Consider the following 16,222-nt stretch of genomic DNA (forward strand, 5'->3'; position numbering starts at 1 on the left):
AACAATATTTGAAAATGGGGATAAGTGTTTCATTTGTCACTGTACTGCTGATCAGGGGTCACCTGGACTGAAGGGACTTCCAGGTTTCCCTGGAGAAGAAGGAGGACCTGTAAGTTCTTCAATTTAAATTTATTTAAATTTGTTTAAATGTATTTTTGTTTTTTAAATTGACTTCTTTTTATGCGATAAGCAAGTTACTTTACTTTGCCCTAAGACCTCATTGTGTTTGTAGTGTTTGTATCCTTAACATTTTAAGTGGTAACACAGTTCGTTGTAATAATGTTAAACTGTCACCCTGGCTTGACATGATGATGGCCTTGGACTGGTGCGGATGTAGCATCATTCAAAAGCTTTTGGTTATCAACAACTTTTTTAAGCCATTGCAAATTGGTTACCAAGTTACCAAGTTTTTGGTTACCAAGAACTTTTTTAAGCTATTGCAAAAACATTCTTTTTGTATTTTATTTTATAGCATGTTTACAGTACTCAATGTTCAGCTTTACAGAAGAAAATGTAAAGAAATTCATTACACCTTACTATATTGATTAAATGTAGAATAAAACAACTCTTTCTTCGCCGATGATATGACTGTAGTCATCATCTCATGCGAATGTGCTATTTAAACACACATCAGTAAACGTTTAGGGGTCAGTAAGATATTAAGTGGCACAACAGTTTGATTGATAATAATAAGAAATCAGCATATTAGAATGATTTTTGAAGGATCATAATGTGACACTGAAGACTGGAGTAACTGATGCTTAAAATTCAACTTTGCCATCACAGAAATAAATTATATTTTATAATATATTAAAATATGGATATCATAAATATCAATAAGTCATTTTAAACTGTAATAATATTTCACAATATTACAATTTTTACTGTATTTTTGATCAAATAAATATAACCTTGGTGAGCTTAAGAAACAGATTTAAAAATCATTACCTTAAACCTTTGAATGGTACTGCATTAGTTTGAAAGTACTATTCATTTTTGCTCAAAAAAACACTGTAACACTTTTAATACCTGAATATATATACTGAATATACTAAAATACTAAAGTCTTATGACTCTCATGTGCTATACATGTGTGTTTCAGGGTGAGAGAGGGCTTCCTGGTTTGAATGGAACTCGAGGACATCAGGGATGCATTGGAAGAAGAGGCATAAAGGTAACATGTAGTGCTATATGTTTTCTTACTAAGTTTTAAATGTGGCTTTTAGTGCTGAAACACTGCAATATTTATTTTTTTCTGTGTTTATTTGTTCTTCTTCAGGGTGGCAGAGGCTACAGAGGTGACAATGTGAGTACATCCAAAAGGATTTGTACTCAGACATCTCAAGTTCACGTAATCATTTAACCTCTGGAGAGAGAGCGAGATAACTTGAAGAAAGCTGTCAAGTGTATACCTAATTATTACCAGACAGTAGTTACTGTGTTTGGATTACTGTCTTTGATTGCAATCTGGAAAGGTTTTTTGTAGCCTGTGGTTTTGTTTTTTTTTTTTACTGTCTTTCATTGCCATCTGGAAAGGTTTGTTGTAGACTGTTTTTTCTTGTTTTTATGAGGTTGTATATAAATTGTGTTCCTGTCTCCTTTCCTATTCGCTTTCATTTGGTTTGTTAATGAAAGTAATGTAACCAGTGTTTTCTTATTAATATCATGAGTTTCTTTTAATCTTATTTTTTAATAGGGAGATGTCGGAGAAGATGGTTTAGATGGGGTAAATGGTGAACAGGTAAGAAAATGGTGTAGGCTACTTCTAACATCCAGTGAGTTATCCAGGAAAAATATGATGCAAACTAAAATTAATAAAAGTTATCTTAAATATATAATGTCTGTTACATGTATGGTCCTATGTTTCAATGTGTTTCCCTTGTGACCTAGTTTCCCTGTGTTGATTAGTTAATTAGTTTCCAGCTGTGTTCATTAATGATCTCATTAGTTCCCTCGTTTTGTTCCTGTATAGTTTTCCCTGTTTTGTTCAGTTCTTTGTCCTGTCTCGTCTGTTAAATGGATGTGTTCGCTGTGTTTATACCCCATCTCCTCTGGATTATTGAATTAAAGACTATTTCGTTGTACTCTTTGTCTTTGTGAGCTACTTACATTCAGCCACTACAATATTTGTATAATATTTCCTAAGGCAGTCTCACTATTATAATAAACTTATGTAAAACATAGTTCTGTAGTAACATTTACAGGGCCAAGTAACTGCCTAGCAAATCCCTATAACACCCTAAAAAACACATAGCAATGGCCTGGCAACCACCCATAAAACTTTAGTCATTTAGTCACATTTTGTTTAATCTAAATAATCTAAATATCTAGTTTGTTCAGATTTTTTACATAATGACATTCATGGATTTCTGTTGTCAAACAAATTCCATATCTGTTTGTTTCTCTCAGGGCGTAACAGGAGCAGCAGGAAGCCCAGGAGAGCGAGGAGATCCAGGGAGCCCAGTAAAATCCATCACATATATTCTTCTCTGTACATCTCAACCATGACACAGTCTCTCTTTAGTGCTCTGATTCCATTGATGTATTCATATGTATGATCTTCATTGTTCTTTAATCGCAGGGTCCAAGAGGTATCAGAGGAAACCCTGGAAACCCAGGACAGCGAGGCCTGAGAGGAGATCCGGTTAGTAGATACATTATAATGTTAATAAATGATCCTTTAATGCAACAAAACACTATTCATACTATCATTAGAAATGGTGATTTTTAATTTCCATTGATTTAAAAAAAAATGTTCAGATTAGATTCAAGTAGATTGCATACAGTAATTTGCCCAGCTCACTCAGCTCCAAAGGAATGGTTTGTGGTTAACATTGTTTCTTGTCGCAAAGAATGTCCCTAGATTTTTATATTGAATTGATAATGATATTGAATTGTGGGGCACTGGTGGGAAATAATACCAGGTGCAAGGACAGCAAACATGCAGCAGATTTTCCAGTAGTGTTTGGCTGAATTTTGACCCCTGTTAATCCATTTAATTATAATCAGGGAAATCCAGGAATAGACAACAACTCCCGCGGTCCTAAAGGTGACATCGGCAGCCCAGGCATTCAGGTATGGGAAGATTATTTAATTTTAGTAACAACTGACCATTAACGTTGCCATTTTACATTTACATGTCTAAGTGTATTAATAGATATATTAGGGCTGCAACTAAACATTATAATCAACTATTGTTTAGCTATTTGATAAATCCAATAAAAAAGTGTCATTTTATTTTCTGTATTCTGTATTTAGTGGAAACATTATTATGCATCCTGACCAATGTTCTGTTCCTATCTATCTATATCTATCTATCTATCTATCTATCTATCTATCTATCTATCTATCTATCTATCTATCTATCTATCTATCTATCTATCTATCTATCTATCTGTCTGTCTATCTATCTATCTATCTCTGGCAATCCCTCTCTCTCTCTCTCTCTCTCTCTCTCTCTCTCTCTCTCTATATATGTATATATACAGAGTATATGAATGATTTAACAACAAATCTCAAGCTCTTATTTTCTTATCATTCTCTCTTTATGTGCTTAACAGGGTGAACCAGGTCAAGATGGTCTTTCAGGCCAAATTGGTGATGAAGGCAGACCAGTAAATTAATCCTAATCTTTTATATGTTATTATAGTACAGAAGCATTAAGTATAAGCCTGTTTTCTATTTTAATATTTTTATCTTCATTTTCAGGGCCCTAATGGCAGAAGAGGCTCAGCGGGTCCACTGGTAAAGTATTGTAGAAATGATATTTAGGCCAAGTCAAAAGTTATACCAAATGATTTTTTTGCTTGTGAATTCAGGGTCCCAGAGGGCCTCCAGGAGCACCAGGACTATCAGGGTTCCCTGGGGTCACAGGTCCACTGGTAATGTACAAATTGATCCTATTTCTTTTTTAAATCTATCAATAAATACAAGGTGGACCCCATAATGATAATCCAAAAAAATGTACAGCTATAACTGATTTGTTTGCCAGTTCATTAACAGTAAGAAAAGATGCCATTAGAGATGACATAAGTGTTGGAGTGCCATTAATTATGCAATGTGAAATGTGTGTAACCCCCATTCAAAATGAATTTGATCTCAAATTGGATGTATATAAAAAATAAATTAGTTTGAGCTTGGGATTGAGTCTTTCTTTCTGTTCAGGGTCCTATCGGTCCACCTGGTCCAGTTGGGCAGAAAGGATATATTGGTCTACCTGGACCTCAGGTGCATATTGAAAAACAATGAATTGACCATTTTATTTGGTTACTGTTGGCATTAATATCAAATAAACCACATGCAGCTGTTGATATTGTGTTGATCTCTTTTACACAGGGATCTCCTGGCTTTTTAGGAAGGCCAGGATTTAAAGGAAGCACTGGGTCCAGGGGACAGAAGGTGAGTGACCTCATTTAGAATAATCCTCTTCATTTATAAATATAGGCTTTTTAATACTAAACCTGCTCATCTTGCTTTTGCCTTATAGGGCCAGCCAGGTGATCCTGGAGATAAGGGAGCTCTCGGACCTCCAGGCCCCAGAGGACTGCCGGTTACTTTTTCTTTCTTTTTTATAAGCTACCAAAACTCTGCAATGTCGGGCATTACCTATCATCACATAGCAATTTCAGAAATGCTGTTTTGTTCTTGTATACAATTTAACAGTTTGTCTGATTGTCTTTATTTGATGTAAGACACAAATGACACAGACACAGATGCAAACACTGACTGCAACATTTATTTATTATGACAGGGTAAAGATGGTGCAGATGGCTATGGATTCCCAGGCCCCAAAGGACAGAAGGTTTATAGAGAATTATGCCAATAATTTGTTCTCAAATATCAAATTTGTGTGATGCCAGAATATAAAGTATGGTATTATTTCACTAAAAACAAAATATAGTACATATATATGTATTTCAATATATGTGAAATAGTTTTTTTGTTTTTATATTCTTACTTTTTTTCAAAGGGAGATTCTGGTTTCCCAGGTTATGCTGGACTTCAGGTGAGTTTATATCCAAAACTTAGAAGTACAGTTATTATAATGGTTTATTCATAAAATAATGACTTGATTGTGTAACCATTAATAAGTGAACAATATTTAATCACACTCTTTTCAGGGTGAACATGGTTTTAAAGGAGCAAATGGAGATGGTGGTCCTAAAGGCAACAGGGGAAGAGGGGTAAAACATTTTAAAATCTTATTTTCTTACTCATCCTACGAACCTTAAGGAGACTTAAGTGGTTGTGTGATAACAGGGAAATGCTGGTAGGGCAGGACCACGTGGAGATCCTGGTAGCGAGGGGGTGTCTGGACACAGGGTATGTTTATATTCAAATTATTCACTTCATATGACCATGGAAATTTGAAGGGATACGGAATGTGCTTTCTTCACATAGGGCCCAAAAGGACCACGAGGAACCAGACAGATGTCTGTAAGTTTCTGATTTTTATTTTTATTTTTTTTACTACTGCATTAGTTAACATGTAAAAAAATTATATGTACTTGAAACTGGAAAGAAATTGTAGGATTTTAAAAATAACACTTTTTCAAAAAAAAAAAAAAAAAAGATAAGACACATTTAAATGATTGTAAAACAAACACAATATTATCTATATTATTATTTTATATATAAATTAAAATAATAATTGAAAATAATTGTTTTTTATTCTAAAATATAATTTATTCTTGTGATGGCAAAGCTATATTTTTAACAGCCATTACTCCAGTCTTCAGTGTCACATGATCCTTCAGAAATCATTCTAACATGCTCATTTGGTGCTGAAAAAACATTTCTTAATATTATCAATGTTGTAAACATTTGCACTGCTTAATATTTTTGTGGAATCCCTGATGCATTTTTTTCAGGATTCCAAAGGTGGTAACATAAATTTAGTACAAATAGTCTATATTTTTACTCCACAATAATCAGAATATAGTAGTGTATAAATGTATATTTATAATATATGTATAAATACAATGAAATAATGGTTAATGTAAAATATATATACATATCTAAATAATATAAATTCTTTTGTAGGACTGTCAACTGATCTCATATATCCGAGACAACTGTGGTAAGAAATCTTTATGATTGTTTATTGTTTTCTTGAAATAGGTAATAGCCTTGTAAGGATCATGCTTTTTATTGACATTTTTATTTATTTTTTTATTTTTTTACAGTGTGCTGCAGAGGTTGGTAACATTTTATGGCATATTTCTAATAACACTGAAATGAGAAGCCCAAAATTTTAAATTAATTTTATAAATTAAAATAAAATTGTTTATTAAATATGGTCACTTAGTCTTCTCTCACATTTGTCTCTCTAGATAACATAAAATGCCCTGCGTACCCCACTGATCTTGTGATTGCCATGGACATGTCCGAAGATGTGTCTCCTCAAGACTTTGAATACATGCGTTCTGTAGTCCTCAGACTGCTGGACAATATCAACATCGCAGAGAGCAGCTGCCCGACAGGGGCTCGGGTGGCTGTGGTCTCCTATGGATCCTTTACCAAATACTTGATCCGCTTCACCGACTATCACCGCAAGAAGCAGCTTATTGAAGCGGTGAAGAACATCGGCCTGGAACGCACTTTAAAACGCCGTAACATAGGCGCTGCCATGCGCTTTGTGGGCAGGCATGTCCTGAAGCGTGTGCGAAAGGGTGTCCTGATGAGGAAGATGGCTGTCTTCCTCACTGCTGGAGAATCTCAGGATTCGACGTCCCTCACCACAGCTGTTCTAGAGTACAAAGCTCTGAACATTAAGCTTGGGGTCATCTCATTAAGGGATGTCCCTAATATTAGAAGAGCTTTTGAGGTAAAGTTACTGTGAGCCAACTTAAATCTGTATTTTACTATTTAAAATAACATTTTATTACATTTTATTATTTAAAAGAATGGCTCACGCAAAAATGAAAATTGTCATCATTAACTCACCTTCATGTTATAAACCTGTATGGCTGACAACTTCTGTGGAACACCAAAAGGGAAATTTTAAAATCCCCCACTTTTCACTTACTTAAGTTTAAGTTGTTCAACAAAACATATCAGTGAATTGGTTCTTTAAACCTTCTGAATGCTGACTAAACTTTATTCCATGGCTGTAGTATGCTGTGTTTTCTGCAAACTGGCAACCTGGGTTTTTGAAATATTATTGGGTAAACTGTAAGTTTGCGGAATCACACAGACCAAAACAAAAACAGACATTCCGACATGGAATGCACATTTTCAAAGTAGAATGACTGGTTGTAGCATTGTTTTTCGGAGAAACATGTATTTGAACTTAGCATGTTTCCTGAATATTTACAAATGTGTTATAGTGTTTATATGCTTTAGTACAGGAAAAAAAAAATCACATACAGCACCTTTAATTAAATAATGAAATCAAGAAGTTTTAATACAAAACAGCCTTTTTTTTTAACCGTGTGTTGACCTATTAATTCTCCTTGTATCATGTTTTATTGTATGCAGGCAGATGAAACTCAGAGTTTTATCTTGACTGTGGTGGGTGGATCGCAATACCAGAATACTACTTTCAGTAAGATCCAGAGTTGTGTTATTTGCTTTGGTAAGACCCACTTATTTCTCTCCCTCTCTCTCACAACCAATGTTGGTGAAAAAATAGGAATGTGTCAAATTATCTAATTAACAGTATTTTGTGAGACATCATTACAATTGAAAATAACTGTTTTATATTTGGATATATTTTAAAATGTTATTTATTCCTGTGATGGAAAGCTGCATTTTCAGCATTATTACTCCAGTCTTTATGGTCACATGATCCTTCAGAAATCATTCTAATTTGCTGATTTGCTGCTCAAGAAATATTATGATTATGTGGGAAAAATTATTTTGTGGAAAACATGATACATTTTTTTTAGGTTCAGCAAATCTATTGTAACATAAATGTCTTTACTGTCAATTTTAATTAATATAATGCATCCGTGCTAAATAATTATATTAAAAGAACTTACCCATTATATTATATTATATTATATTATATTATATTATATTATATTATATTATATTATATTATATATTTTTTTGTTTTACATAAAATAGTTTTTAATAGTCTTTAAATAAAATGGACAGCAAATGGAAACTTCTTATTAAATCTGTGAGTTGTCTTCTGAGTATAGTGTTCTTGTTTGCAAAAACTCTGCAAATTACTTCAAAGAATTCAATATAAACTCAAACATCTCAATTTAACATATCAAATTAATATGTAAATAAAGTACTATACTCTTAAAGGTTGCTGAAAGCATTAAAAAAAACAAAACAAACAAAAAAAAAACCTACATGCAAGGAATGTGTAGAATGTTTTCTGCAGATCTTATTATGGAGGTCTGTGGCCATAGTTTGTGATCATATCTGCACTCTTTCTCTTCTGATCCCTGCAAACCAGCTAGAGAATGTGATGGCACCAACCTGGCATCTTCTCCTCAGGAGTTGGACATGGACTTGGCAGTGATTATGGACGGCTCCCGTAACATGCTGGCTGACGAGTACGAGGGTGTGAAGGAGGTGCTCGGTAGTGTGCTCGATCAGATCGTTGTGAGCAGTCAACCCAACAGGGCCAACAGACATGCGAGAGTGGCCGTCTACCAGCAGAGCTCCACGTACAGTGGAGCCCAAGCCAGTGTGAAAGTGATATTCAACTTCCAACAGTTCCCAGATCGCAGTCTAATGAAGAGAAGCATCTACCAGGATCTACAGCAAACCGGAGGCTCTTCCCAACTGGGTCTTGCATTAGAATATGCCATAATGAAGGGCGTCCTCACAGCTTCTAACGGTCGCAAGAACAAGATGGTGCTTTTTATTATTGGCGGGGAGTTAACATCTCAGGACATAACAGCGCTGGACTTTGTCTCAAATGTGGCAAAATGCAAGGGTGTTGTTTTCTTTGTCTTGACGGTGGGTGACCACATCAGTACTGCTCAGGTGGAGGAGCTTGCCAGCTACCCCGCAGAACAGCACATCATTCACCTGGACCATTTGAAACATGGAGAACAGGAGTACACGAAGCGCTTCATGAGAACATTCTTCCACATTCTGAGCAGTAAGGAATGCTTAATGTCCTTTAATACAGATTTGAGGACTTAAACATTGGGATAATTCACCCAGTGAAAATATGCTCACACTGATAACACTCAAAACACAAAAAACACCATGAAAGTCACAGAAATTACTATCAGGGTGAATTATCCCTTTAAGGATGGCTTTGCATAGCTTTGTTCATCTTGAAGGACTTGTGTATATTTATATAGTTTATTTGTGATTGCAGAAAATGTAAACTACCCTCATCGATCATTCCAGAGTCGATGTAGTCATTTTCATCAAGGTCAGCGGTTGGACTACGAGGCTGCATTGAGAGCTGTATATAGGTATCAACTGACAAAATCTGTTTAGTTTGAGGTCATAGCAGTTACCTTGAACATTGATCACTGGGTTTATTTAGTTACATAGTAAGGAGGCAGGTGTTTATTTAATAAGCTGCAGGTTAATAAACCTGCAATGGCAGTAAATAAATACTTATTCATATATACATTTATTTATAGTGAATGTAATTTACATGTAATCCATGTCATTTACATAGAAAAGTGTAGGTTAGTAAAATGCAGGTTAAAGGGATAGTTCATCCAAAAATGATAATTCTGTCATTAATAAGTCACCCTCATGTTGTTATTTTTGTTTTCTTTGCACACAAAAAGTATTCTCATAGCTTCATCAAATTACAGTTGAACCACTGATGTCACATGGACTATTTTAACGATGTCCTTACTACCTTTTTGGGCCTTGAACGTGGTGGTTCCCTTGCTGTCTATGCAGGGACAGAAAGCTCTCGGATTTCATCAAAAATATCTTAATTTGTGTTTGACATGAGGGTGAGTAATTAATGACAGAATTTTCATTTTTGGATGAACTATTCCTTTAATAAACCTGCAATGAATGAATGGATTAATTAATTGATTCATTTGCATAAAAACATGGCAGGTACTTGTATAATAATATGCAGCTTAAAACATTACATTTACATTTAATCATTTAGCAGACGCTTTTATCCAAAGCGACTTACAAATGAGAACAATAGAAGCAATCAGAGCAACAAGAGAACAACAACAGTATACAAGTGCCATGTCAAGTCTCAATTATACTACATCACAACAAGCAACCTTTTTTTTTTTTTTTTTTTTAATTTAAGAATATGATAGACAAGAAAAGAAAAGGTAAGTACTAGTATTAGTTGGTTAAGTGCTGGTGAAAAAGATGAGTCTTTAGATGTTTTTTGAAAATTAGTAAAGACTCAGCTGTTCGAACTGAGATCGGGAGGTCATTCCACCAGCTGGGCACAGTCCAGGAAAAGGTCCGTGAGAGTGATTTTGAACCTCTTTGGGATGGTACCATAAGGCGTTGTTCACTTGCAGAGCGCAAACTTCTGGAGGGCGCATAAGATTGAACTAATGAGCTTAGGTATGTTGGTGCCGTGCCAGTGGTCGTCTTGTAGGCAAGCATCAGTACCTTGAATTTGATGCGAGCGGCTACTGGTAGCCAGTGTAACCTGATGAGGAGAGGAGTAACGTGAGCTGTTTTTGACTCATTGAAGACAACCCTCGCTGCTGCATTCTGGATCAGTTGCAGTGGCTTGATAGTACATGCAGGAAGGCCCGCCAGGAGAGCATTACAATAGTCCAGTCTGGAGAGAACGAGCTTGGACAAGAAGTTGGGTGGCTTGCTCTGACAGGAAGGGTCTAATCTTCCTAATGTTGTATAAGGCAAATCTGCAGGACCGGGTTATTGTAGCAATATGGTCTGTGAAGCTTAACTGATGATCCATCACAACTCCTAAGTTTCTGGCTGTCCTGGAAGGAGTTATGGTTGACGAACCCAGCTGTATAGAAAAGTTGTGATGCAACAATGGGTTAGCTGGAACCACCAGCAGTTCTGTCTTAGTAAGGTTGAGCTGAAGGTGATGGTCATTCATCCATCTAGAAATGTCACTCAGACAGGCTGAAATGCGAGCAACTACCGTTGGGTCATCTGGTTGGAATGAGGAGTTAAGTTTCATCAGCTTAGCAGTGATAAGAAAAGCCATGCTTCTGAATGAGAGATCCTAATGACGTCATGTAGATGGAGAAGAGAAGTGGTCCAAGTGCTGAGCCTTGAGGAACCCCAGTAGCAAGTTGTTGTGACTTAGAAACTTCACCCCTCCAAGACACCCTGAAGGATCTATCAGAAAGGTATGACTTAAACCACTGGAGTGCGGTTCCAGAGATGCCCATCTTTCTGAGGGTGGACAGGAGAATCTGGTGATTAACGGTGTCAAAAGCAGCAGACGGGTCCAGCAAGATGAGTACTGAGGATTTTGAAGCTGCTCTTGCCAGTCGCAGGGCTTCAGTAACTGAGAGCAGGGCAGTCTCAGTTAAATGGCCGCTTTTGAAGCCAGATTGGTTGCTGTCCAGGAGGTTGTTCTGTACAAGAAACATAGAGAGCTGGCTGAACACAGCTCGCACAAGTGTCTTTGCAATGAATGGAAGAAGGGATACCGGTCTGTAGTTTTCTAGAAGTGCTGGATTTAGAGATGGTTTCTTCAGCAGTGGGCTTACCAGAGCCTGCTTAAATGCTGAGGGAAATGTTCCAGAGTGAAGAGAGGAGTTAATAATGTCAGTAAGTGAAGGTATGACTGTAGAAGAAATCGCTTGAAGGAGGTGAGTGGGGATCGGATCAAGTGGACAAGTAGTAGGATGACTGGACAGGATAAGTTTGGAAACGTCCGTTTTTGAGAGTGGAGAGAAGGAGGAGAGAGAGTGTGCATTAGTCGTTGTGAAGTTATCCTCAGTCTGTGGTGTGGAGAATTGGTCACTGATGGTTCTTGTCTTATTTGTGAAGAAAACTGCAAAGTCGTCAGCTGTAAGAGTCGATGGAGGAGGAGGTGGAGGCAAATTAAGAAGAGTGTCCGAGCGTCACAACAGTTGTTCATTTTGTTGTGGTAGTATGATGTTTTAGCAGTGAAGACATTTGCAGAGAAGGAAGAGAGGAGAGACTGATACACACTGAGGTCGGTAGAGTTTCTTGATTTGTGCCATTTCCTCTCTGCAGCCCTGAGTTTAGAGCGATGTTCACGGAGAACATCGGACAGCCAGGGGGCAGATGGGGTGGTGCGGGCTGGTATAGATGAGCTGAAAACTGAGAGAGTGAAGGAAGTGAGGATGAAACCACAGAGGATAGGTCCATGGAGCACAGTGAGCGTAGGTTCCGTTGAAAGGTGCGTTGGAGTGTGTGCCGCTTCAGGAGTAAGTGCTAGGTTAGCAGTAACGAGGAAGTGGTCTGAGGTGTGCTGTGGAGCAAATAAAGAGTTGTCCACGGAGCAACAGCGTGTGTAGATGAGGTCAAGTTGGTTGCCTGATTTGTGAGTCGCTTTAGTTGACACTCGCTTGAGATCAAATGAGGCGAGCAGAGTGTTGAAGTCAGCAGCCTGGAGTTTATCTAGGTGGATGTTGAAGTCACCAAGCAGTACCATCTTTAGGATAGTTTGATAGTAGCACATCCAACTCCTCCAAGAAGTTTCCCAATTGACCTGGGGGACGATAAATGACCACAAAGTGGATTTTAACAGGGTGGGTTACAGTAATTGCATGTGATTCAAATGAACCGTGACCTGTAGGTGATGGTAGAAGATGAAATTTCCAATCTTTCAATAAAAGAAGACCAGTACCTCCACCCCTCCCAGTTGTACGAGGGGTGTGGGAACAAGTGACATTAGTGGAGAGGGCTGCGGTAGTGGCAGTGTCTTCAGGTTTGATCCAAGTCTCAGTCAGTGCCATGAGGTTGAGACCAATGAGTAGCAATAGAAGAAATGAAGTCTGCTTTGTTAACAGCAGACTGGCAGTTCCAGAGACCAACTGGAATAGAGAGCGTAGTAGTAGAGGTCAGAGCGACAGGCCGTAGATTTGTCGGGCAGGCCTTCCTTCGACGTACATATCGTGCTCTCCGAGTGTTAGTAGTGATAGTAGAGATCTGAAAGCACATAGTGACTACAAGTGACCGAAATAAGTAGTTGAGGACAAGCTATACAAAAATTAAAGGGGAGAAAAGCAATACTCAAGTGCCGTGTCGGTGTCCTTGCTCGGTGGAGTCACGCAGGTCGAGTCGATGGTCTTTACACTCGTCGGTCTTTACACGAGGAGGCTTCACACGAGGGCTGCCGCGACCGCTGCCGCGATGAAACCTACCACTTACATATTTACCTGATTACCTGTGACTGAAGTCAGCTGGCCACACCTCACTATTTAGCAGACCGAAACTGGGCAGTCCCGCGATAGGCAAAAGCAAAACCAAGCGCCACTTCAGCACGTATTTACCAGGGTAAGACACACAGTAAATAAAGCAAAGTTTTCCTAGCAACGATGATCACGCAGTAGTCTAATGAGAAAACGAGGCAAAACACTTACAAACTGCTGTCCTTATCTGTTGCTCGACTGTTTCTTCATTAAATGTACATTAAGTACATTTATTTCTATATAAATGTATGTATTTATTTGTATAGAAAGGCAGCTGCTTATTAAGATCCAATCTGAAATAAATATATTTATTTTATTTATATAGAAATTTATTTATAGTGAATATTATTTACATAAAAAATATATCATTTACATAGGAGGCAGGTGCATATTTAAAACAATGCAGGTTAATAAACCTGAAATAACTATTTTTAAAAATGTATTTATGAATGAAATTTACATAGAAAGGAGCTTAATAAACCTGCAATAAATAAGTACATATATTTATTTTATTTACATAAAAAATATCTATTTTCATGTAAAGAAGGCAGCCTCATATTAAGAGGCAGATTAATTAAAATAAATAAATTATATATTTGTTTATAATGAATGTAATTTAAATAGAAAGAAGGCAGGTTATTAAAATAAACCTACAATTTATAAATGTATTTATTTTATTAATATCTGAATGTATCTTTTTGTGTGTGTGTGTTAAAATACTATAATATCCATTTCGGCCCAGTGTCAAAACAAATGTTATTTCCTAGTGTTCCTGTGCCGCCCACTGCTTACTCGGATGCAGCGTTTGTAGAGGAAATGGAGAAAGAAGGCACTGAAGAGGAGACTAATTACCAGCAGAACTCAGGCCGTGGAGTCTCAGCAGTCGAGTCTATGACTGACCGCACAGACGGTACATTCTCACAAATCTCTGCTCACATCACAGTGCCTCTAATGCAGAAACATATGCAACAAAAAAGGCCAGAAATCTTCACTTTAAACAAAAGCAGTTTTATTTAAAATTTGCTAATTTAAATGATTACTTAACAGCATCCTCTGCATGGCTTATTAGTAAATAAGTGTTCTGCTTTCAGATCCGTGTCACCTGAATAGTGACCGTGGCACCCTCTGTGGTGGATATGTGCAGCGCTGGTACTATAATGAAGCAGTCGGTGCATGTTTATCCTTCTGGTACGGGGGTTGTGATGGTAATAGTAACCGTTTTAATTCAGAAAAGGAATGCCTTCAGACCTGTGGCAAACAAAGTAAGTCCTTTGTGCAGTGTCTCATAAATCATTGTAAATATGCTTTGCTATTAAAGTACATATAGTTGAATGTAACATAACCTTGAATATACAATGCTTAATTGTTTCATTTCATTAAGTTGCAAAAATAAGATTTTTTAAGAGAATGTGAATGGAGCTTTTTTTAGTTTAAGCTGGTGTTCCAGCCTGGGCAAACTGACCATCAGCTACTGTAGAATAATTGTTACAAAAATGTATTGACCCCATTTTTTAATCCGTATATAAATAACAAGAGAGATTTCAATGGTATTTTTACAACTAAACTAGAAAATTTCCTTGGTTTCCATTTCAGAAATCTGAATAGCTGAAAAGTTGCCCAGAACCCTTCTAAATCTAGCCAACATACCAGTCTGACTAAAACCAGCAAAACAGATTAGTCTAGTTTAATGTGTTTTTTCCCCCACTCAAAACACAAACCACTGGTTACTATTGTATGTCAAGTGCTGAACAAATTGTAATTCTGTTTGGTGCCTTTAGTGGCATGGAAATGACAAACTGCACCTTTAAGAAATCAACAATCCCAAAAGGTACTTTTTCAATATAAAACAACTGCTGAAACATTTTTGTTATTTATTAAATCTCTAGATCCTAAAGTAATCGTGCAGGCAAAAGAGGAAACATCATTAGTGGATGGTGAGAAATAAGCCTCCTCTGTAACCGCTTGTCTGGCTTTTGTTGACTCTTGTGATTTATTTATTTTTCTCTGTAAATACAGTAAAAGGATATGATATGGCAAATACAATATTGCCTGAAGTGTTATGGACTGAACTCTTTCCTGATGTTTCCACTCACAGATGCGTGCCTCATGAAACAGGATGTGGGGCCCTGCAGTGCCTATGTTTTAAGCTGGCAGTATGACATCCAGCAGAATGAATGTGCTCACTTCTGGTTTGGAGGATGTGGAGGAAACAAAAACAGGTTTAACACGCAAGAGGAATGTGAAGCCCTTTGTGTAAGACACATTTAACCAGGATGACTTTCCAAATGACACTTTTGAGCAAAGACTCATATTTAGCAATCATTATCTCTGAGCTAGAAAATTATATGTGTGCAGTTTTTACAACTAAAGCACATAATCCCAACACAAAAGCAAATAAGTATATTTTTTTATGTTCATGGTGCTTTTATGGTTAGCTAAGTATGGAAGAATTCCTATTTCCGCCAAGGGATATAAAAGGTAAATTTGGCATCTTCTTTTACAATTCTTAGGATATGTCTCACAATTATGCATTTTTTTCCTCAAAATTCTGAAAAAAAAAAAAAAAAAAAGAAAAAAGAAATTTGATATGAAAAGTTATCTTTTATACTTTTTTTCTGTGGTGGAAACAAAAAACAAATGTGAGATATAAACTCAGAATTGCAAGTTTATATTTTTGTATTTTAAGTCTGATTTGTGAAATAAAAAGTCAGAATTATCTTATATTATTATTATTTTTTTTATCACTTGGCAGACACTTCTCACATTGTGTGTAATTAAAATATCAATGTATATGACGTTTTTCAGTGAATATGTTCTGTGACAGCACTAGTAATGTGCAATAACATTTTCATACTGTTTTGATTAAAATGTTTTCAATAATTACAAATTTGGTAAAGTCTATGCATTTTTAAAACAAAATTAAAAAAAAAAAAACT

General features: G+C 36.6%; 1 protein-coding gene across 1 annotated transcript in view; it reads left to right on the top strand.

Moving 5' to 3' along the window:
• Window positions 1-16,176, top strand: part of LOC109110461 (collagen alpha-6(VI) chain-like) — a 32,484-nt gene extending 16,308 nt beyond the window's left edge. The window contains exons 14-41 of the mRNA XM_042772909.1: window positions 56-109; window positions 1,103-1,174; window positions 1,280-1,306; window positions 1,697-1,741; window positions 2,410-2,463; window positions 2,582-2,644; window positions 3,010-3,075; window positions 3,561-3,614; window positions 3,709-3,744; window positions 3,819-3,881; window positions 4,165-4,227; window positions 4,336-4,398; window positions 4,487-4,549; window positions 4,751-4,801; window positions 4,970-5,005; window positions 5,121-5,183; window positions 5,260-5,322; window positions 5,401-5,436; window positions 6,043-6,079; window positions 6,186-6,197; window positions 6,333-6,826; window positions 7,480-7,576; window positions 8,399-9,067; window positions 9,293-9,392; window positions 14,054-14,196; window positions 14,378-14,548; window positions 15,173-15,220; window positions 15,382-16,176. Of these exons, the coding sequence (XP_042628843.1) occupies window positions 56-109; window positions 1,103-1,174; window positions 1,280-1,306; window positions 1,697-1,741; window positions 2,410-2,463; window positions 2,582-2,644; window positions 3,010-3,075; window positions 3,561-3,614; window positions 3,709-3,744; window positions 3,819-3,881; window positions 4,165-4,227; window positions 4,336-4,398; window positions 4,487-4,549; window positions 4,751-4,801; window positions 4,970-5,005; window positions 5,121-5,183; window positions 5,260-5,322; window positions 5,401-5,436; window positions 6,043-6,079; window positions 6,186-6,197; window positions 6,333-6,826; window positions 7,480-7,576; window positions 8,399-9,067; window positions 9,293-9,392; window positions 14,054-14,196; window positions 14,378-14,548; window positions 15,173-15,220; window positions 15,382-15,554 (2,916 nt within the window). The 3' untranslated portion in view covers window positions 15,555-16,176. The remainder of the gene's footprint in view (window positions 1-55; window positions 110-1,102; window positions 1,175-1,279; window positions 1,307-1,696; window positions 1,742-2,409; window positions 2,464-2,581; window positions 2,645-3,009; window positions 3,076-3,560; window positions 3,615-3,708; window positions 3,745-3,818; window positions 3,882-4,164; window positions 4,228-4,335; window positions 4,399-4,486; window positions 4,550-4,750; window positions 4,802-4,969; window positions 5,006-5,120; window positions 5,184-5,259; window positions 5,323-5,400; window positions 5,437-6,042; window positions 6,080-6,185; window positions 6,198-6,332; window positions 6,827-7,479; window positions 7,577-8,398; window positions 9,068-9,292; window positions 9,393-14,053; window positions 14,197-14,377; window positions 14,549-15,172; window positions 15,221-15,381) is intronic.
• Window positions 16,177-16,222: the final 46 nt, after the last annotated feature.

Source organism: Cyprinus carpio, chromosome A16 (genome assembly GCF_018340385.1).
Source record: "Cyprinus carpio isolate SPL01 chromosome A16, ASM1834038v1, whole genome shotgun sequence".
NCBI classification, from domain to species: Eukaryota; Metazoa; Chordata; class Actinopteri; order Cypriniformes; family Cyprinidae; genus Cyprinus; species Cyprinus carpio.